This window comes from Gigantopelta aegis, chromosome 3, assembly GCF_016097555.1.
Source record: "Gigantopelta aegis isolate Gae_Host chromosome 3, Gae_host_genome, whole genome shotgun sequence".
Lineage (NCBI taxonomy): Eukaryota > Metazoa > Mollusca > Gastropoda > Neomphalida > Peltospiridae > Gigantopelta > Gigantopelta aegis.
The window spans coordinates 9,414,818-9,438,563 of record NC_054701.1 but is presented as its reverse complement, the minus strand read 5'-3'; the positions used below and the strand labels follow the sequence as shown (position 1 = coordinate 9,438,563).

At 37.5% G+C, this 23,746-nt stretch overlaps 1 protein-coding gene across 1 annotated transcript; it reads right to left on the bottom strand.

Annotated features, from left to right (window-relative positions):
• Positions 1-1,579: 1,579 nt before the first annotated feature.
• Positions 1,580-22,644, bottom strand: LOC121369458. Its single transcript, XM_041494558.1, has 5 exons — positions 22,517-22,644; positions 15,838-15,972; positions 8,255-8,352; positions 6,140-6,480; positions 1,580-2,744 (listed from the first exon to the last, which is right to left on the bottom strand). Exons 2-5 carry the CDS (start codon positions 15,922-15,924, stop codon positions 1,741-1,743), a joined length of 1,530 nt encoding a protein of 509 aa, XP_041350492.1. The 5' UTR covers positions 15,925-15,972; positions 22,517-22,644; the 3' UTR covers positions 1,580-1,740.
• Positions 22,645-23,746: the final 1,102 nt, after the last annotated feature.

The following is a 23,746-nucleotide window of genomic DNA, read 5'->3' as shown; positions in this document are numbered from 1 at the left end:
CACTTTTGTTATATACTGGCAGACAATGTACACCAGACGTAAACAGTTTGCCATCATTGAGGAGCTTTACCGATGGCACTTTTGTTATATACTGGCAGACAATGTACACCAGACGTAAACAGTTTGCCATCATTGAGGAGCTTTACCGATGGCACTTTTGTTATATACTGGCAGACAATGTACACCAGACGTAAACAGTTTGCCATCATTGAGGAGCTTTACCGATGGCACTTTTGTACTGTTGGTGATGTCCCTGACCTACGGCAATTTATATATCAGTGACGGCAATTGCCGTCGTTAAGTTTGAGCTCTGAAAACTGTAACAAGAATGATATTGGCCAGACACAATTATGGACATAACTGGAGTGAAATAAAAAAGGGGGCATTTACTGACAACATTTTAACACATACACAAATTTAACTATACTGTGCTTTTAATATACATGTACTTACATTTTTAATAATAATAAAATAAGTCAATATTCAGGCAAAAGACACATCATATACCACGTTAAAACACAGGCACAAATCTAACTAGACTGTTTTTGATGTACATATACTTATAATTTTCTTGAATAACAGTGAAAATTAATATTTAACAGAAATGTATAATGAGGTACTGTAAACTTAAACCACTCTGTAAAACACATAATGGAAAGCTCGTTAATTTTACAGCCATGCTAGCACAAGCACATTGAGAGTACTGCTATAGCAATACATGTCCCCTACTGAGCCCAGGGTTTCTGCCAGAGGGTAAAGTGCCAACTCTAACCCTAAACTTAACCCATTTTGTTTCTAGGGGAGGCCAACATACCCATGTTGACTGTGGTTGCATTCAATTTCATAAGGCCATACCCAAAAATTTCTTTCTGCCAAAAACACTGGAGCCCAACACATTTTCATATCTCCTAAGTTCAAGGACCACAAGTCTGTGAAAAATGGGTCTTTCATCACCAATGTCAATCTTTATCTGTAACTACATGTACATGCTAAAGCTGTACACATAATTTCAGCTCAATATCTTGAAGCATTGTAAAAAAAAAACTTCTAGAAAACTATATGTGGAACAAAACAGACTGACATACCGAAAGAAAACTAAAGTGCCCTCTGGTTGGACCAGACAGAGGACTGAGGTTGACGACAGTCACTGTTTGCACCCTTGTTTTTGCTTTGTACACAGTAAATAAAACATATCCAATGGTAATTTTTTGATATGATATATTTGACAAAAGGTACTTTTTATTTCTTTCTTTTTTTGAAACTTAAAATTAATATTTTGTCCAGAATTATGAGAAAAAAAACCCCAACCCCAGCCTTTGTTATAGAAATTGACTGGGGTCAAGGCTAGTAGACCAGTTTTTATTTTAATGTGGCGAAGCATTGTAATAATATAGCTAATTTTGAATTTGAATGATGTCAGTATTCCAATGACGTCACTTTGAATCTCCTTACAATAACAATACACTGGGTACATGACATTTCCGTTTTAAGAATGTAGGAAAAATTCCAATGCAAAATTGCTATTGAAAATGTCTTGTTTGAACATTACTAATACACCTGAATGTGTCTGAAGAAAATCTTGTGATTAAAAAATTGTACCTTTTACAAAATATGGATTTCAAATGAAATTATGGTAAGATATGCTATATTTATTGTGTACGAAGCCAAAACAAGGGTGCGAAAAGTGACTGTCGTGGACCTTAATAAAAGCTGACCCAGCAACCACAGCTGTGCTTTACTTCATTTCTTATGGGGTAGTTTCGGAAACGTCTGCTCTCTCTCTTCACCGTGACCTTGTTCCGGTTGAAATGTACTCCCATTGTCTAACTGTTTCCGGTTTTGAGACACATACACTGCACTTGGACTTGTGGGTGTACTCGACAGATACTGCTGCTGACCATTCGAAGCTGCTGTCTGCTCAATCTGAACAGCAGGGACACTTTCCCACTGCGTGGGTGCTGGTCCTTGCCACCCTACAGAACCAGCAGTGCCTGTGAACTGCTGCTGCTGCTGTCCGGGAGGAACCACTTGTTTTGCCACGTCAAACTGTGGTTTTGTACCAGGAGGATTAACCACTGCAGGCTGTGCTGGAAAAGTCTGACCTGACCCTTCTAATCTTCTCTTCTCTTCCAGCAACCTCGTCATCACGATATTGTAGTCTGGATTGAACAGAATCTTAGGCGGTTCCATGCCTTTTTCGGTGCTCAGACGGATGATGGTGTGGCGCTGTGCCTCAGTTAGGTTCAGCAGTAACTGTGGAGGGAAGTTCCACGTGGTCTCGCCTTTAGCGTTCTGATAGAACAAGCGGTTCTTCGAGTTCTCATCCTGGCTCCTGTGAATTGTGTACCCATTAGACAGCTCAGAGTCTATGAGCATTATACCACAATCACACATTTCTGACGACTTGAGCATCTTCCTAAGGTTCTCTATCTTGTTAATGTTCTCCTTGGGAGAGGTGTAATAGACATCAGATTTGTTGCTGCAGTTTGGAACAGGTAACGGTGGACGATCTAACCTCCCATTAACCTTCGTCTTTGCTGGTTTATTTTTTCCATTGACAGGAGGCTTTACATTGGGGATTCTCTGCATGGGACTGGTGGCAACCGACGATGCTCCTTGTTCATCAGAGCTAGTCCCCGATGAGTGTCTGTCATTGCCCTGGCTGTCTAAAGACATCCAGTTCCCGGTCCTGTCTCTGACAGCGGGATTACTGTCACGTTGCCATGGTGTACCCGAATGGAACTCTGAAGAATAAAACATAATAGTAATTGACTGATTGACTGACTGGCTGGTTGGATATTGATTGGCTGACTGGCTGACTGATTGGATATTGATTGGCTGGCTGGCTGACTGACTGGCTGATTGGATATTGATTGGCTGACTGGCTGGCTGGCACACAGACAGACAGACAGACAGATGGATAAATGAATGAATTAATTTAAAGCAGCTGCTATAATCTCAAAAATTTAAAAATAATATTCAACCTAAATTTTCTCTGAATGATATATTACCTTCAATCTAGGTCACCTAATAATTATTGGCTTAAGCCAAAACAAAAAGTTAAAAGTTAAAGTTTGTTTTGTTTAATGACAACACTAGAGCACACTGATAAATGTATTATTCATTGGCTATTGACTGTCAAACACTTTCATAAATAGTCTTAGAGAGAAAACCCACTATATTTTTCCATCAGTAGCAAGGGATCATTTATATGTATCATCACACAAACAGGATAGCACATACCACAGCCTTTGATATACCAGTCATGGTGCACTGGCTAGAACAAAAAATAGCCCAATGGGCCCACAGACAGGGATCAATAAAAACAAAGAGAGCATTACACTTGTAAATTGGGTTACCGGCCACGGTGGTGTCGTGGTTAAACCATTGGAAGTAAGGCTGGTAGGTACTGGGTTCACAGCCTAGAACCAGCTCCCACCCAGAGTGAGTTTGAACGACTCAATCAGTAGGTGTAAGAGCATGACACCCTCTTCTTTCTCACTAACCACTAACCCACTGTCCAGGAAAGCATGCTTGAACCGTAATTGGATATAAGCACAAACATTAGCTGCAATATAAATGAAAAAGAGCATTACACTTGTACACTGTTGTACAATGTACTGAAAACCAGGGTGACAGAATTTACTGCAGTGGTGGATGGTGAAGACATACACACACACGCAGACACACACAAACACACCAGTTAACACTGCCGTTGTGCCTGTATTTAGCATTAGTAAATGACATTGTTATGAAATGGGGAGATGAGATTAACTTTAAATCGGATTATGTAACAATGCAACAAATCGACTGCCTGTCATGTTATGTATTCAGGGATGAAAATAACTTTCTGGGCCTAAAAAGAGTGACACATTTGCAAATTCCATGACTTTCCATGATCTATATAAACTTGGCTAAGACTGGAATGTAGTGTTGGACAGCAATGAAAGTAAAAACAGGGGAAAGACAGAGTATTTGACGCAAACCATGTTTGCGTATCAGTTAGGCAACATTAAATTCACCCAAACCATCAATCGGTTAAGTGATGAACGGGTCTGCTCCAAAATTAAGAGTTACAAACTAAGGATCATTGTTACTTTATTCATGTATTATAAATAGAGGATTCATTACCAGTGTTTTGTAATATGTAAAATATCAACGAGTCTATGTTAATCGGTATTTGTTGAGTCTCTCAAATAATGATTAACTAGACGAGATTGATATTTTACATATTAGAAAATGAGTAGCGAATTCTATTTATCCTATAACACTTCTCAAATAACATTTTCATGTGATATATAGTACAGTACAGTCGCCTACATCGGTAATATGACGGCATTACGATTAGCACAAATTAGTTTCACGTCACGTATTTTAACTACATCTTATGAAAACGTTATGCTCAGGTATACAGGTCTTGTTGGCTTGTAAATAAATGACCCATCCACAGCAACATATCACCTAGAGACCTTGCAAATTTGCATACCATTATTGACCGGGTTAATAAACTAAATTATCACATGGGTTTATGACATGGATACCATGGGTAAGTTGTAGGATAAAATTCATTATATTCATATATCCGTTAAACATCACCATTGGCAGGGTTTCTGTCAGAGGGTAAAATGAGTATGGCGCCATACCCAAATATTATTTTATTAAGTTGATCTTTTGACAAAATTAATGACTCTTTATCATTACTGTATGATTTTCTTAACCCTATGCAAATATATTTCACATAACCGAACACTAACGTATACGCAAAAATATTCGCGAATAAAATATACCATGAAAATCGCGAACACGTTGACAGCACTGTGAATTTAATTACGCACATACTTATTTCCGATTTGGTATAATTTTCATGGATACAAAAGACAAGCAGTCAGAGGTACCTATTAAATTTATACTGAGTTTCGTATGCACTTTGTCTTTACCTCCAAATTATCCAAAAGGTCACGTGGTTCTGTAAACCTGCATCGTCATGTGGATTTGATCGAAGTGACACACAGTTGTTACATAATCTCAGTTTTGTTTGTTTTCTTTGTAACCTTGAATAGAAGTTTGTGGGTACTATCAATAATTAAAAGTTATTTCTTCTGATATTTGCGTTTTTCAATTTTCTGTATCGCATGTGCGTGTTCCATCGATAACATGTCTTATCAGACATACATACAACATTGACGTCTCACTGACAGCATGGTAACATGTCTAAGTATGTGTGTGAAATAGTCATTGAAAAGAGTTTGCAAATGAAATATGGGTCATTTTGATTTTATCATCGGCGGACAGTCGCGAAAATAATTCCTTGCAAAAATGTAAAATGAAAGCCCGATCGCGAATTATTTTAGCCGTGAAAATATTTGTGTATACGGTAGGTAAAATTATGTGAACAGATTCTAAATTTTGTAAGATTTTAACATTGTCCCCTGAGGGATTGCCAGAGCAGGAAGAAATTAAATGGAATTCAATGGACAAAAAGTGAAGGAGACAGTGATATGTTATTTATTAAAAAAAAGCATTCTGTCAGCTACCGAGCCCAACAAATATTCATATATGGGCCATAACTCTGTCACAAATGGACCAATCCCCATGAAAGTGAAAGTTAATCTGTAACTCTATATGCCAAACTTATACACAGAATGTCAGGTCAATAGCTTTAGGTACTACAAACAAACAGAAAAAGAAAAAGAGACTGGAAAACTATATATGGTGTACACACACAGATGGATCATGCAGGATTCCTGCCACAGGGTAAGAAGGGTAAAATTACATAACTTAAAATACTGGAAATTAATGTATACATGTTTATAATTTGTAGAAAGATTATAGTAAGAGAAATGCTGTTTAAAATGTGTTAAAGTACATGAAATGCAATGTCCTATTTCAAATCGATAACCACTTAATGGGGGCACTTGTTTTGTTTTTATTAAATACACTCAAATTATTTTCTGGCAGGAATCATGGAATGGACAGAGAGACAGACAGACAGACAGTTCAAATGATGGAGATGAAACCTACAGATCCCTCTGGTTGGACCAGTAGGAGACTACAAACCTACCCAAAACAAATTAAAAAAACACAAACTAAATTAAGAAACAACAACATGACTCTTCAAATGTTGACAATAAAAACATACCTGGACCTGCTGGTGAAAAAGGAGGTTGTGCACCAACTGCTGAAGGAATGTAAGACCTCATCTGTGGTAGATTACTCCCAGAATCCGAGCCACCTGCCGAGTAACCTGCGTTTACGTTCCCTAGTCTTTCATAGCCATGGCTAGGGTCAGAGTGCCTCATGATTGGGTAAAGCAAGCGTACATTGTCAATTTTTTCCAGATTACCAATTCTGTGTTCCTTGTAGAATCGACAGAGCTGGCTGAAAGCTGGGAACCTGATTTCAGGGACTATGTGGTACTGGTAGGTATCCCCATAGTGCTCAAACACAACATTAACATGTCGAATGGACTGGTCGTTAATGCTGCAAATATAGGAAAACAGAGAAAAATAGTACTGTACTAAATTATTAGATTCACTCAATTGCAAATAAAGAAAAACGAAGAAGATACTACAATTAAAAAAAACCCCAATAAATTATCTTGGAGTACAGCAAATGAACTTTAAGCAAAAATATTTGGATCATTTGAGACTCACCTTCATCTTGTCCCAAAATCCAAATTCTGCATTAAATTGTTAGTTAACAATGAAATACAGTGTTTTTAATGAAAGAGATTAAGATAAAACATTAAAAAATATATTTTAAAAAACCTACATTCTAGTAAATGGTGGAAATAAGATAAACTGTTTTAAAATATAATAAAATTCACTTTGTAGTAAACGGAAGAAACAAAAGACGACAATGAGAACAAAAATACCCATAGATAGTGTTCCTGTTTATTAATTATACAGGTGTCAGATGCTACACAATTAGTAACATTAATTTCTCCCATCCCTAGCCATGCAAGACAGGCATATTCCATGACATCAGCCCATGTGGAATAGATCAGTCTTGCATGACCACGTGACTTCTGTTGTTTGAGCTGATATTAACATTGGGTGACATCACATAAACGGCAAAATAACGCAAGAAATGCTTTTTATATTTCATAAAAACAAGGAAACCTGCTGTCATAATGAAATTATAATATTATTTTCGGTTTAAACTTTGAGTATAAATCATTTTTGTGTACGATCTTTTCAATGGTTATGATTATTTTATTGTAAGATAAAAAAACAAAAAAAGTAGGTTTTTCACGTTTTCCCAAAATGCTTGTTTTTCATCTACTGGATAGGAGAAAAATAATCCTCCATTATGTATCGATGTGGGACAAGGATATTCCACCCTCGGGTACATAACATGATGTCAGGGACTCTGCAAGCCTTGTCCCTGACAACAAATTATGCACCCTCGGGTGGAATAACTCTGTCCCACATGAACACATATGAAGGATTCTTTTATTCTCCCACCCCTAACCATGCAAGACAGGCGTACTCCATGACGTCAGACCATGCGGAATAAACAGTCTTGCATGACTACGTGACTTCTATAGTTTGAGCTGATATAAACATTGGGTGACGTCATGTAAATGGCAAAATAACGCAAGAAATGCTTTTTATATTTCATAAAAACAAGGAAACCTGATGTCATAATGAAATTATACTATCATTTTCGGTTTATACTTTGAGTATATGACACATATGAAGGATTCTTTGAGTATATGACACATGTGAAGGATTCTTGGAGTATATGACACATATGAAGGATTCTTTGAGTATATGACACATGTGAAGGATTCTTTGAGTATATGACACATGTGAAGGATTCTTTTATTGTGACACATCTGTTGATGAGAACATCAGGTGTTATGTTTAATAACAGTCGTTTACACATGTACCTGTATGTGTGTTAACAATTTCAAGACATATGACTGGCTGCTCCTAGGTGATGACCAAGTTACCAATGCCATATGTCCAATAAAAAAACATTGCAATGGAAATTGATTACACCGTAATGTACAGTTAATCTGACAATCATGTGTCTGTGATGCGTAAGTCAGCTACAAGTGCAACGGCTGTAAATAACTTTTAGTCGGAAAAGATGTTAAAATTTGTTTACAACCTGGTTTTTGAGGATATATAAGAAATAGAATAATACATTTGTGTCCTTTCATTAGTTAGATACATTTTAAAACAACTCATTGTGAGATAAATGGTATCTAATGGCCACTCATGTATTATTCTCTATAGAAACGTACCTGACAGAAATAGTCAAGTAGTTATCTCCCTTAGAGCTCTGTCTCACCAGGTAACAACCACCACTTGATGGGTCGTACTTCTTAATAAAGTCTGTTGCCTGTAAAAGTAAAACAAAATTATACAGAAAAAAGGAAAGGAATGTTAGTTTGCTGATACCTCAGTGACTATAATTATACCTCAGTGACTATAATTATACTTCTAACCAACAAACATTGTAAGTGTTTCTTGTCAATAATTCCAGTTTGGTTTGACGTAAAAAGGAAAAGAAAAGTGTTCTGGAAACAAAATCTGCTTTCTTTAATGACACCACTAGAGCACATCGATTTTTATTAATCATTGGTTAATGGATGTCCAACATTTGGTAATTCAGACAGTTGTAGAGAGGAAATCTGCTACATTTTTTCTATTAGTAGCAAGGGATTTATTAAACACCATCCCACAGACAGGATAGCACATACCATAGTCTTTAATACACCAGTCGTGGTGCACTGGCTGTGACGAGAAATAGCCCAATGGGCCCACTGATGGGGATCGATTTCAGACCAGCCGTGCATAAAGCAAGCGCTTTACCACTGGGCTACATCCCGCCACCTTCAACGTAAAGCAAGCGCTTTACCACTGGGCTACATCCCGCCACCTTCAAGGTAAAGCAAGCGCTTTACCACTGGGCTACATCCCGCCACCTTCAAGGTAAAGCAAGCGCTTTACCACTGGGCTACATCCCGCCACCTTCAACGTAAAGCAAGCGCTTTACCACTGGGCTACATCCCGCCACCTTCAACGTAAAGCAAGCGCTTTACCACTGGGCTACATCCCGCCACCTTCAAGGTAAAGCAAGCGCTTTACCACTGGGCTACATCCCGCCACCTTCAAGGTAAAGCAAGCGCTTTACCACTGGGCTACATCCCGCCACCTTCAAGGTAAAGCAAGCGCTTTACCACTGGGCTACATCCCGCCACCTTCAACGTAAAGCAAGCGCTTTACCACTGGGCTACATCCCGCCACCTTCAAGGTAAAGCAAGCGCTTTACCACTGGGCTACATCCCGCCACCTTCAAGGTAAAGCAAGCGCTTTACCACTGGGCTACATCCCGCCACCTTCAAGGTAAAGCAAGCGCTTTACCACTGGGCTACATCCCGCCACCTTCAAGGTAAAGCAAGCGCTTTACCACTGGGCTACATCCCGCCACCTTCAACGTAAAGCAAGCGCTTTACCACTGGGCTACATCCCGCCACCTTCAACGTAAAGCAAGCGCTTTACCACTGGGCTACATCCCGCCACCTTCAACGTAAAGCAAGCGCTTTACCACTGGGCTACATCCCGCCACCTTCAAGGTAAAGCAAGCGCTTTACCACTGGGCTACATCCCGCCACCTTCAAGGTAAAGCAAGCGCTTTACCACTGGGCTACATCCCGCCACCTTCAACGTAAAGCAAGCGCTTTACCACTGGGCTACATCCCGCCACCTTCAAGGTAAAGCAAGCGCTTTACCACTGGGCTACATCCCGCCACCTTCAACGTAAAGCAAGCGCTTTACCACTGGGCTACATCCCGCCACCTTCAACGTAAAGCAAGCGCTTTACCACTGGGCTACATCCTGCCACCTTGTTCTGGAACAAAGTGTTCTGGAAACAATGAAAACGTTCTATATTTGGACAAAGTGTTCTGGAAACAATGAAAACGTTCTATATTTGGACAAAGTGTTCTGGAAACAATGAAAACGTTCTATATTTGGAAAAGTGTTCTGGAAACAATGAAAACGTTCTTTATTTGGACAAAGTGTTCTGGAAACAATGAAAACGTTCTCTATTTGGACAAAGTGTTCTGGAAACAATGAAAACGTTCTATATTTGGAAAAGTGTTCTGGAAACAATGAAAACGTTCTTTATTTGGACAAAGTGTTCTGGAAACAATGAAAACGTTCTCTATTTGGACAAAGTGTTCTGGAAACAATGAAAACGTTCTATATTTGGAAAAGTGTTCTGGAAACAATGAAAACGTTCTTTATTTGGACAAAGTGTTCTGGAAACAATGAAAACGTTCTATATTTGGACAAAGTGTTCTGGAAACAATGAAAACGTTCTATATTTGGACAAAGTGTTCTGGAAACAATGAAAACATTCTATATTTGGAAAAGTGTTCTGGAAACAATGAAAACGTTCTATATTTGGACAAAGTGTTCTGGAAACAATGAAAACGTTCTATATTTGGAAAAGTGTTCTGGAAACAATGAAAATGTTCTATATTTGGACAAAGTGTTCTGGAAACAATGAAAACGTTCTATATTTGGACAAAGTGTTCTGGAAACAATGAAAATGTTCTATATTTGGAAAAGTGTTCTGGAAACAATGAAAACGTTCTATATTTGGACAAAGTGTTCTGGAAACAATGAAAACGTTCTATATTTGGACAAAGTGTTCTGGAAACAATGAAAACGTTCTATATTTGGAAAAGTGTTCTGGAAACAATAAAAACATTCTATATTTGGACAAAGTGTTCTGGAAACAATAAAAACTTTCTATATTTGGACAAAGTGTTCTGGAAACAATGAAAACGTTCTATATTTGGACAAAATCAAGCAAACTGCCACTACAAGAGTAACTTTTTGTCAAAAATGTTTACCTTTTTTAGACTGTACTAGACAGTAAAAAAGTATCTAGAAGAAATATTAAAACATACTTTACTTTACATATTTAGCTAAATGTTTTTACTTTTAAATATTACAAGTAATTAGTATTAATTAATTAAAATATACTTGTGTCATCCCGTTACTGAAAAACTTAATTTTTCTATTTTTTTTATGTCAAAGCAAATTATTCTCTTTTTTTTTAAATCCATATGATCAATTAAAAGCTTACAATTATTAATAAGTTATAATTAAAAAAAAAAATTAATTATATAAATTTAGTCATTGTGACCAATTGAAAAGCTGTCCTCCCGTTACCGGTAACAAAGGGACATTTTTGCCATTGTACATTAAAACAGTTTGTGTGATAGAAAAAATAAAAGATGCTACAGAGAACACCAAAAACTAGGGTTATCATATTTTTGACAAAATGCACAATTAAAATGGTTGTTTTCATTTTTTCACTAGTTATCTCCAGATATATACAGTGCGACTGATGTGTTTATTCAAGTTAATCATCCAGCTTTAATATCCTCAACATGCACATACAAATACAGTACATGAAACTTTATCATCTGGATTATGGAAACATAATCAGTCAAATCAGAGAAATTTATTAACAGTTATTTGCATGATTCTGTCACACTATAGAACATAAAAATGTGGCACACTGTTAGGGGCCGTCCATAATTTTCAACATTTTCACAAGCGTACAAACCGTACACTTTTGACCACACCCCTCCACCCCCTAAAAGTGTACATCCCCAAATGAAAAATGTTGATCGACATTTTTCCATTTTAAAAAAAAGTGTACGCTGAATGATATATTTTAGATTTATATTTTTGATTTCAGTTATACTAGTTCCAGTACTGGATACCTAGCATGTGCAGCAAATATGAAAAAATTAAATAAAAAATGGAGTCATTTTATGACTTGCATTTAATGATCCTGTTACCCAATTTTAAAAGCAAATTTATGACAATTAAAACAGAGTTGCATTAAATATTTTTTATGCAACATTATAAATGAACCCATCAGCTACAATACCAATCCAAAAGTAAGTTGATATGACAAGAACTTAAATCAGTATAAACAATTTTATGCATAAAAGTAGCTAAAATCTCCACCCGTTATTGCTTGATCTTGTAAGTAAATTTGGCAATGCACATATACTTGGATATACAATGTTCAGATGATCCAAAACAAAATATCTGTTAAACTATACTTTTACTGTCTATTTATTGATATACAAATCCATTTGAACTCATTTATTGGATCATATATGAATGAAAATACAAAGCCACAAAATGTCTCCCTCCGTTACTTTGTCCCTCTATTTTCATGAATTTATTTTTATTAAAAATATAATTAATGAGTGATGTATTTCAGATTTATATTATTGTTTTATACATATGTTAGCTTGATTTTTCTGTTATACAAGTTCCAATATTGGATGCCTAGCACACCAGATATACATGTGTAACAACAAAAATGGCAAGTCATTTTATGTGATATGCATTTCATGTCTCTCCGTTACCGAATATTAAAAACCCATTTATGACATTTAAAATGGAGTTGCATTAACTGCTTTTATGTAGCAGTGTAAAGGAACCTATCACCTATAAAACCAATTCAAAAGTAAACTGTTATGACAAAAACATAATTCAGTATGAACAATTTTATGTGTAAAAGTAGTTAACATGTCCCTTCGTTACTGCTTGATCTTGCACTTTTATGTGTAAAAGTAGTTAACATGTCCCTTCGTTACTGCTTGATCTTGCACTTTTATGTAAAAGTAGTTAACATGTCCCTTCGTTACTGCTTGATCTTGCACTTTTATGTGTAAAAGTAGTTAACATGTCCCTTCGTTACTGCTTGATCTTGCACTTTTGTGTGTAAAAGTAGTTAACATGTCGTTAACATGTCCCTTCGTTACTGCTTGATCTTGCACTTTTGTGTGTAAAAGTAGTTAACATGTCCCTTCGTTACTGCTTGATCTTGCACTTTTTTGTGTAAAAGTAGTTAACATGTCCCTTCGTTACTGCTTGATCTTGCACTTTTTTGTGTAAAAGTAGTTAACATGTCCCTTCGTTACTGCTTGATCTTGCACTTTTTTGTGTAAAAGTAGTTAACATGTCCCTTCGTTACTGCTTGATCTTGCACTTTTATGTGTAAAAGTAGTTAACATGTCCCTTCGTTACTGCTTGATCTTGCACTTTTGTGTAAAAGTAGTTAACATGTCCCTTCGTTACTGCTTGATCTTGCACTTTTATGTGTAAAAGTAGTTAACATGTCCCTTCGTTACTGCTTGATCTTGCACTTTTATGTGTAAAAGTAGTTAACATGTCCCTTCGTTACTGCTTGATCTTGCACTTTTATGTGTAAAAGTAGTTAACATGTCCCTTCGTTACTGCTTGATCTTGCACTTTTATGTGTAAAAGTAGTTAACATGTCCCTTCGTTACTGCTTGATCTTGCACTTTTGTGTGTAAAAGTAGTTAACATGTCCCTTCGTTACTGCTTGATCTTGCACTTTTATGTGTAAAAGTAGTTAACATGTCCCTTCGTTACTGCTTGATCTTGCACTTTTATGTGTAAAAGTAGTTAACATGTCCCTTCGTTACTGCTTGATCTTGCACTTTTGTGTGTAAAAGTAGTTAACATGTCCCTTCGTTACTGCTTGATCTTGCACTTTTGTGTGTAAAAGTAGTTAACATGTCCCTTCGTTACTGCTTGATCTTGCACTTTTGTGTGTAAAAGTAGTTAACATGTCCCTTCGTTACTGCTTGATCTTGCACTTTTGTGTGTAAAAGTAGTTAACATGTCCCTTCGTTCCTGCTTGATCTTGCACTTTTGTGTGTAAAAGTAGTTAACATGTCCCTTCGTTCCTGCTTGATCTTGCACTTTTGTGTGTAAAAGTAGTTAACATGTCCCTTCGTTACTGCTTGATCTTGCACTTTTGTGTGTAAAAGTAGTTAACATGTCCCTTCATTACTGCTTGATCTTGCACTTTTATGTGTAATTTGTAAAAACATTGGTCACTAAATAAACAAAACAGCAGTATTCACTCAGTGATCAATGTCATTGCTCACAGTGTTTGGAAATTACATTTTCTTCTTCTTTTTTTTACTCCTACATACATTAAAAAGAAATGAACCTTCAACTAGTAAAGATGGATTAAGAAAACAATGATGAAATAGTAAGATAAATTTATCAAGAAAATATAATTATTTATAAAACAAATTTCATTTTCTTTTTACATCAAACCAAACTGGAATTATTCACAAAATCCCTTAAAATGTTAACTGAAATGGAGTATGTAGTATTTCACATTTGAAAATTTCAGATGAGTGATAAATCACTCACCTCATAAGCTCCAGGTGAGTGATTTACATTCCATAGGAACAATTGTGAATATAACTGCACATACATGCCCTGATGGAAATGAAAATAGGTTTTCAATAGTGTACATTTAGCAATCACTGAATCAGTGTTATGATATTCAAGTACTAGGGCTGGAACTATGTTAACATATTTTTAAATGCTTCTAAGATAAAATTACAGTGCGCATGAGGTACACATACAAATATTCACCTCAGATTTGAAGGACTGGGTGTAGGTGCCACAATATCATCCATGTGACACTAGATTTAGTGTTGGAGAACACGTCTGCTGTCATCTTTCATAGGAGCACCAAGTCTTTTATATATACATTCAAACAAATACATATTCACATGAGTTAACTCTTTTCTTTTGATGTTTACTAAGTTTTAACATATACACTAAATGGATGTACCATATACATCCGAAGATGCCAGCAGCTGGGTAGGCGTGTGTAAACAGACAATTAGTTTGGGGGAGGGGGAGGGGATGGGGCATTGTAGCACGGGTGTCTTACAATATTATCAAACAAAATTATCCATCTCTAATACAGTTTTAATTTTGAGGTGTGCTATTCAAATTTTTTAAAATTCGAACTCCCTGAATCTTGTACTATTTCGTCGTCCCCTTCAAGTTCGAGTTATCAAAGTTTGACTGTAGTACTTTAAGACAAAAAGTTAATTTGTTTTCCGCATTTAAGTTCTACATAGGTTAATGTTTGTTTACTTTGAAAAACAACAGTGGTGAGATAACAGCTGAAACGAGGTGTTTGACTACTTATGCCAACTCTCACTGACCAATAATCAACATGCACTGTTTGGACTGTAGACAGCTCATACAGCAGACATGTAAGCAGGGCTAGAAATAGGAAGTAAAATATGGCCTGCTCTTATTTTTTATAAATAGCAGGACAAAAGAAATAGGGCCTGCTAAGAACAAACTATGGCCTGCTAGAAATAAGACAGAACGGCGAGGGGAGGGTTTGGGACAGTATGGGGAGCGGGCGGGACATAGCCCAGTGGTAAAGTGTTCGCTTGATGCGCGGTTGGTCTAGGATCCCCGTCAGTGGGCCCATCAGGCTATTTCTCGCTTCAGCCAGTGCACCACGACTGGGACACCAAAGGCCGTGGTATGTGTTATCCTGTCTGTGGGATGGTGCATATAAAATATCCCTTGCTGCTAATTGAAAAGAGTAGTCCATGAAGTGGCGACAGAGGGTTTCTGTCAATATCTGTGTGGTCCTTAACCATATGTCCGACGCCAAATAACTGTAAATAAAATGTGTTGAGTGCATCATTAAATAAAACATTTCCTTCCTTCCTTCCAGTATGGGGAGAATTAGGATCTCTAGAGATTTATTTTAGAGCATTATAAAAGTACATGTAAAACAACAGAATCACAAGCTAAATAGCAGATAAGATAATTTTACCAACATCTGTCCCTTGATAAATGACCTGCGATTTTTAAGTAGGTCTAAAAAAAATGGCCAGCTTTTCATTTTTTGCAGGCCACTATTTCGATCCCTGGTATGCCAGGATGTACGGCCAGAAAAAGATCACAAAACTGTGAAACTCACCTGGTGACTGTCTTTAATTTCCGGGTAGAAGAATGGTAGTAACTGGATTTCACGTGGGATATCTTTCAACCTTTTGGCTTTAGCCATCGTTTTTCTGCGAAGACTGACAGTTCTCTTTGCCGCTAGCGTTTCCACCTGAATATTAGAGAGTCAAACGTTGATTAGTAATAAATAAATTACTCTTATCACATTTCGGTGGTTCGATTCAGGTACCTTTTTACAGCTTTTCGAATTACAAATTTCAATACTTCACACTGGTTATAACATTCAAAACCCTATCTCTGTACAAGACCAAGCTACATAAAAATTAATATGTGTCATATGATATCACCCAATCAGATAACAAAAACAAACATGGGTAAGTTATTAAAAATGTAATGATGTTTGTAAACTACAGAGACTCAGTCTATCAAGACTTTTGATTCTAAAGAACATAATTTATTCTCAATACAAAAAATTGGTACATTTATTTGTGCCAGACACATTATTATTGATTATAGAGTGCCCAAACACATAGACTGATGAAAAATGTGCATTTGATTGCTCATGAAAATAATATTTTTCAACAAAAATGTAATATCTACATTTCATGTGCAGTTACATACATTTACATATATATACTTATCTGTACCCATTTTTCTTCTTTTTTTTTGAAGGAAGTATAAAAGGGTCATACTGTGTCCTTATAGTTCATCAATACAATCAGCTAGATCCAACACATACACACCCAGACCCATCCTACACACCACAATCTCTTATTAAAAAATTAAATGTTGTAAAAAAAAGAGAAAAAAAGAAGAGAAAAAACCCCAAACCCAACCAACATTCCCCCCCCCAACAACAACCCTATTTCTTTTTAATTAAAATAAAATACAATAAACAAACCCACAAATATCTAGCTTTTACATAATGTTTAAGATATCAGATTTACAGATCCAGTCTAATTTTACTGTTTGTTTGTAAATGTAAATGTACACAGTTTAAACTTGGTCTAACTAGTACAGACCAGTGGCCTAATTCATAGAGCTCTCTTAGGCTTTCTTAACATTGCATCCTCTTTGTAAGTATTTTTATATTGTACTGCGAAATCACAAAGTCATGAGAGTTTAGTGAATTAGGCCCCGGGGTCCTCCAAGTCAACAATTTAATTAACCTTTTATTAATTTACGGTGATTAGAGGCGTGTCCATAGCTCATTAGTTAGACACTACAATGTAGTGCAATTGGAGCATTACACCAACTTTGATCAGTCGGTTGAGCACTCACCTGAGGTGCCTGCATCGCAGGATCAAACCACCTCAGTGGATCCATTTAACTGACTGGTGTTTTCTCATTCCAACCAGTGCACCACAACTGGTCAAAGGTTGTGGTATGTGCTTTCCTGTCTGTGGAAAAGTACATATAAAAAATCCCTTGTTTCTAATGGAAATATGTAGCAGGTTTCTTCTGACGACTACGAGTCAGAATTACAAAATGTTTGACATCCAATAGCCTATGATAAAATAATCAATGTACTCCAGTGGTGTAGTTAAACAAAACAAACTTTAACTTTTACACCAACTTTCTTTCACTAACACCTAATCATTAATCCCTGACCTGCACACAAAGTCCAGGTAACTAAAATGAGTGTGCCCAGGGCAGCATGCTTGAACCTTAAGTGAACATAAGCACAGAAATTAATTTTAAATGAAAGGGATTGACACACTAGCCATTACCGGTAATATATATATGTAGCCAATACACCCACATCACGTAAATGTTCTACACACCGCTTATTTAATGATCACTTGCAACCTACCTGAAACATAGTGCCTGAAATGCCATGTTAGATCTGTACGTGTTATTTCGCCAGTAAACAACCAGTGAGAAGGAAACATGATTACTGCCAAATTACTATTAATACAAATGCTGGCAGCTCATCAAACCTTGCAAAGCAATAAGGTCTGAATCCTGTTTCCAGCATGCAGCAAACAAAAAAGTCATCAGGAAATTGAAAATGTTAAAGGTGACTAAACAAATGTATAAAAAATTAAATAAAAATAAACAGCTTAGATTTAGAGTGAGTCACAATGTCCCGGTGTCTAAACCACACGCACTGTCCTCTTCTATACCTTACATAAATATAATGACATTTGATTATTCATTTTAAAACGGTTATATCTCTAACAAATGATTTCATGTCCCTGACACAGATTTTGGAAGATTTATATATAGCACTATTGATTATAATTACAGTATTAAAAAATAAATATTAAACCCCCCCCCCCCCCCCTACAAAACAGCCATTTGAGTGTGCAAGTGTGAATAATTTTTACATGCTCATATACCACTAGAGTTTCGAGCATGTCCGTCCCGGGGTCTGTCTCTGGATAGCCAGGGACTTGTCCCGGGACAGAACAAAATTAAGCGGACAATTTTGAAATTTACATCCAAAAATTAAATAGTGGGCCTTTAAAATTTTTATGCGCATCTCTAATATAATTAATAAAGGAAATTCTACTCATTAAATTTGGTCGCTAGATTAGATTGGGTGGTCAAAAAGAAATTAGATAAGATGGGGGGGGGGGGGGGGTGTGTGTGTTAGAGTTGAAAATTGGCAGAATTTTGAAAATAGCAATTAGTAAAAAAGTTAATAGAATTTAAAAAAAGAAAAGAAAAGAAAAGTTACACGCTAAAAATAAAAAGAATTGACTGCTCGGTCGAATATTTATATAATTTGGAGCATTTTAGAAGGACAGTCCAAAAATAAATAAGAGAAAGAAGAGAGGATCGGACTATTTAATAATATTAAAAAAAGAAAGTAATTTCGACCTGAACTTGTGAACGAAGGTCTAAAAGTTTTAAAGTCCGATCTATATGTCCACGTGAGTGGCCTCGTTAGGGTGCACAGCTTGTAGGGACGAGATGGGTTGCATCCCGTCAAGAAAACCCCTAGATTGACAGTCATTAGATGTTGAAGGTGTAGTGCTGTGCTGAAATACAGATCTTGAGAAGCCGGATCCGCCTGAACGAGAGAGAATCAGACTAGGGTATAGCTAGTCCAGTCGTCATGGGTTGGTATAGTGGTACGGACGGGCCCCGACTCCGGAGGATACGAGATGGTATCACAATAAAACAAAGTAAAGTCTAGAAATAGAGTAGTAGGGTAAGACCCCGCTTCCTATTTCTTCTTAGAGTGGGGCGGTCAATCTTCCAGTGCTGCTAGGACAGGCTCGGACATGTAGAGACTAAACGCGAACAACCGTGGCGTTCTGCAGAATGGCCGTCATACGAGTCACAAAAAATACAAGTCAACATAGTCAGACGGAGAAATGACGTGGAGGCAAGGAATCTCGCTAAAAAAGAATCCAACCTGGTGGTGCAGACTGTCGAAACGAGAAGCGTTCCAGTGTTCAATCAGTTCCAATGGCAGCATACATCCCAGTAGAAAACTTCATTTCGTTGACAAAAACAACAAAAGTGAAGGATTCCCAAGTTGAGCCGTGAATGCACATGCAGTGTGCACAAACACGTCTTACCGCAACGAACTGCAGACTGGGAATCCCCCATTTGAAACAAATAATTTTAATTTTAACTATAATTGGTGGATGTGCCAAGCATAATAAAGTTCTGGCTCTGGTCAGTGTGTGCGTCGATTTTGACCCTCGTGTATGAAATTAAAAAATATATATTTCCTGCGGCATGACAATTTTTGCCGGGGTTTTCTTACTATGACGTAAAACAACATTTGGAGCCAAAATTCCATTGCACATGAACTAGGACGTGCATTCTGATTTCAATTTAAATATGACAGTTCACATAATCACATAATCCATGCTTCCTTTCATGTCATTTGTCATGTAATCACTGAACATGGTTGTTTATCAACTTGCTGCCCCATCATGACTACTAGTATTTGATACCCCCCCCCCATTTAGTTGAACTTGCTGCCCCATCATAATTATTTGATACCAATCCCCCATTTAGTTGAACTTGCTGCCCCATCATGACTACAAGTATTTGATACCAATCCCCCATTTAGTTGAACTTGCTGCCCCATCATGACTATTTGATCCCCCCCCCCCCCCCCATTTAATTGAACTTGCTGCCCTAGCATGACTGTTTGGTACCAATTATCTCCCACTTAATTGGTTTACCTGTTAAAATGCTTCAGTTTTACAAATGAAGGTAAACTGTTTAATCATTTAGATGGTTTGATTCAGCAGCAGATCAAGGGTATGTGTGTGTGTGTGTGTGTGTGTGTGAAGGATGTCTCAACTCCTCCCTGCTCATAACAACATTTTCCACTTACTTTAATGTGCATTCACCACTAAAACTTCCCTTATTGCATGTAGACCCCCCCCCTGCAAAAAACTGTGGATCCGCACCTGTAATCAAGGACTGGGTTAAGTTGGCCTCTTTATTTTGTAACTACCGGTATGCAGACCAATGTAAGCTGGAAGGGTCAGTCAAGTTTGGATCAAAATGACTTGTGCTGTGTAACAAGGTCATGTAGGGCCCTGTTTTATGAAGAGATCTTAGCCTAAAGATCATCTTAAGTGCAGAGGGTAGCTACATGTATGCACCTAAGGTGAGCTCCTTACTGAGATCGCTTCATAAAACAGTGCCAAGAATGTCATTACACGTATCGTCAATGTCCCTAACTGCATTAATTAGCTTTTAAATTCCATTGTTTGTTTTTTCGTGCACAGTTTGTGCAATTTGTTTTTGTCTGCCTGTCACCTGTGAGTTTTTTTATTGGGCCTACTTGACTTGTAGAAATTGTGTTAAACTGGAGGAAGATGAATTAGCAGTAGGTGCCTGTCACATGACTTCATGCATGCCACATCAACAAGGTCAGGTCAGGTCATAGGTTTTAACACGTACATTCAGAACAAGCTGTTGTAGCACATGCCTGTCATGCTCCTGGACCCCCCCCCCCCCCCGCAACTTGGGCACTTTGCGCCCTCGTGTGAGCACTCCGTGCCTCATCAGAAGCCTAAACGACCCCCCCCCCCCCCCCACCGCCTTCGAAATCCTGGCTACAGGCCTGGTTGACTAGTTGTACTCGATATACTAATCATGGGAAACAAAATTTTGGTTTTGTGATTTTACAGACACTCTACCGACACGGTACTGAAAATGATCATTTCCATGTAATCCTAATTAAGTCCTGTAATAATCTAAAATATAACTGAAATGATATTCGTAATTTAAATTTAAAGTAATGATTGTTAAGTACTAAGTCGAGCTGGTGAAAGTAGGTGACAAAACTTGGTTACTGACATATTTTGGATACCTCACATATCATATATGTAATGAAATTCTTAATGTTTTGGGGTGGGTTTTTGAGCAGCAGGCCAACTTGCCCCTAAACCAACTCGTCCCAGCTGTTGGTCAACTCGTCCCTAAACCAACTCGCCCCAGACATTGGTCAACTCGTCCCTAAACCAACTCGCCCCAGCCGTTGGTCAACTCGTCCCTAAACCAACTCGCCCCAGCCGTTGGTCAAGTTGCCCCTAAATCAACTTGCCCCAGCCGTTGGTCAACTCGTCCCTAAACCAACTCGCCCCAGCCGTTGGTCAACTCGTCCCTAAACCAACTCACCCCAGCCGTTGGTCAACTCGTCCCTAAACCAACTCGCCCCAGCCGTTGGTCAAGTCGCCCCATAACCAACTCGCCCCAGCCGTTGGTCAACTCGTCCCTAAACCAATTCGCCCCAGCCGTTGGTCAACTCACCCCAGCCGTTGGTCAACTCGCCCCACACTGTTTAGTCAATTCCTATCATTACCATTTTATAAATTAAATATAATAATATTTTTAGCAATAATGTGCAGTCAGAGTCCAAATTCCGTGCCTGATCGTTCCTTTAAGGATATAAGGAACAAACTCATAGACGTTGTTAAAATAAGCTTGACAATTCATTGTAATTGATTATTGGATCTCCCGAATATAAAACAATTTTAATAAATGGTCGTAATAACGGAGTTTCACTGTAATATTAATAAATAAAATGACACCAAAGTTGTTGATGTCCATTTTTAAATTTGTCACAATTATTTACACACAGTAAAGTTTGGGGTGAGTTGACCAAACGCTGGGATGAGTTTGTAGGGGGAAGAGTCCAGCTTTCAGGTTTTTTTCGTTAATCACAAGGAATTCTGGAAGGACTTTCCTTAGGTACTGTCACGGAAAAATATCCGCCCGGTCCCCCCTTCCCCTAACCCTAACCTTAACTCCAACCCTAACCCCAACCCTAGCCCTAACCCCAGCCATAATCCCAACCCTAACCCTAACCCTAACCCTCAACCCTAACTAAAAATAATAATGGAGGGGACCGGGCGGATATTATACCACTGTCACTAATCCAAACCCTAACTATTTATTATAAGTATTTATAATGCTCATTATACGTGACAGTGCCAAAGGAAAGTCCTTCCCGATTTCTTTAGTAAACTTTATTTCTTAAAGAACTTGGGCCGGGGCAAATGACAAGGTAAAAGGTTAAAACGGCCCTAGGATAAAACTATTTCTTGAACGAGAAATAATACAGGATTGACAGCGACACTGTCGCCGAATCGGCATCGTTGAAACGGAGCTGTCAAACAAGTTCTCACGACACATGGCCACTGTGTTTTCTTTTCAAGTTGCAAGTGCCAGTGGTTGTGTTGTTTTTAATTAAAAGCATTTTAGTTACTTACCTATCATACATCCACTGAAGTGTCAAGAAGATCCAAACCCCACCGCCTAATTTATTTGAGTGTTACATGATTCAGATAACATTTACATTTCTTTCACCTGTTGACCAGGAAGTAATTTTTTGACTTCCAGAAGAATAAAAATAATAAAGCTGAAAATAACACAACCCCAAAACCGCGAGTGAAATGTCAATCGTTACAGATTTGAATCCACTTTTATTGAACAATCCTAAGGCCAGTATGAACTCCACCGACAATATCGTTAGATTAATGATTTGTATATATGACCAGGGGCCTCGGAGCTGGGGCGGCAGAGTTAAAGACATACAATTTGCTGCCCCTAGGTGATTAGCCATCCTATTCAATGAAATAAGTAATATCGCAATTAACTGCTTTGTTAACCTGAAACTGAGTGCTCCGAGTACCAAAAATACCTAAAGTTGTGTCCACTAGATATCATTTATGTTAAAACTAATTGTTTAAGGTTTTTTTTAACGACACTACTAGAGCACATTGATGATGTTAAACATTTGGTAATTCTGAAACGTAGTCATCAGAGGAAACCCGCTACATTTGTCCTAACATTTGCAGCAATGGATCTTTTTAATATGCACTTTACCACAAACAGTTTTGATGCACTGGTTGGAACGAGAGAAAACAATCAGTTGAATGGATCCACCGAGATGGTTCGATCCTGCGACGCAAATACCTCCATACGTACACACATACATACATGTATGTATAAAAATCGCTTTTGCTCGTTATATATAATATAGACCAAGTTTTGAAACAATTATTGCTTGTAAGAAACATAATATCTAACAATCAGTCAGTGACACCGGAAGATGATAGAGAGAGAGAGAGAGAGAGAGAGAGAGAGAGAGAGAGAGAGAGAGAGAGAGAGAGAGAGAGAGAGAGAGAGAGAGAGAGAGAGAGAGAGAGAGAGAGAGATGCAGAGAGGCAGAGGCAGAGATAGAGAAAGAATCAAATGCAATACAAATCTATAAATCACACCAACATGTAAGCCTATTTTTGTTCGAACGGAAAACGGTTTTATTTTTGTCTTGGCCTATAATATATATTATCACTATGTTACTTCAAAGCAAATTAAGTAGAATAAAAAATAGTTACTCATTAGATTTTATTTTTTATTAAATATAATCTAATATGCTATTGAATTTATAGAAATAAATGTATTTAATAATTTAGTATAGCTCATAGTCATAGTATAGC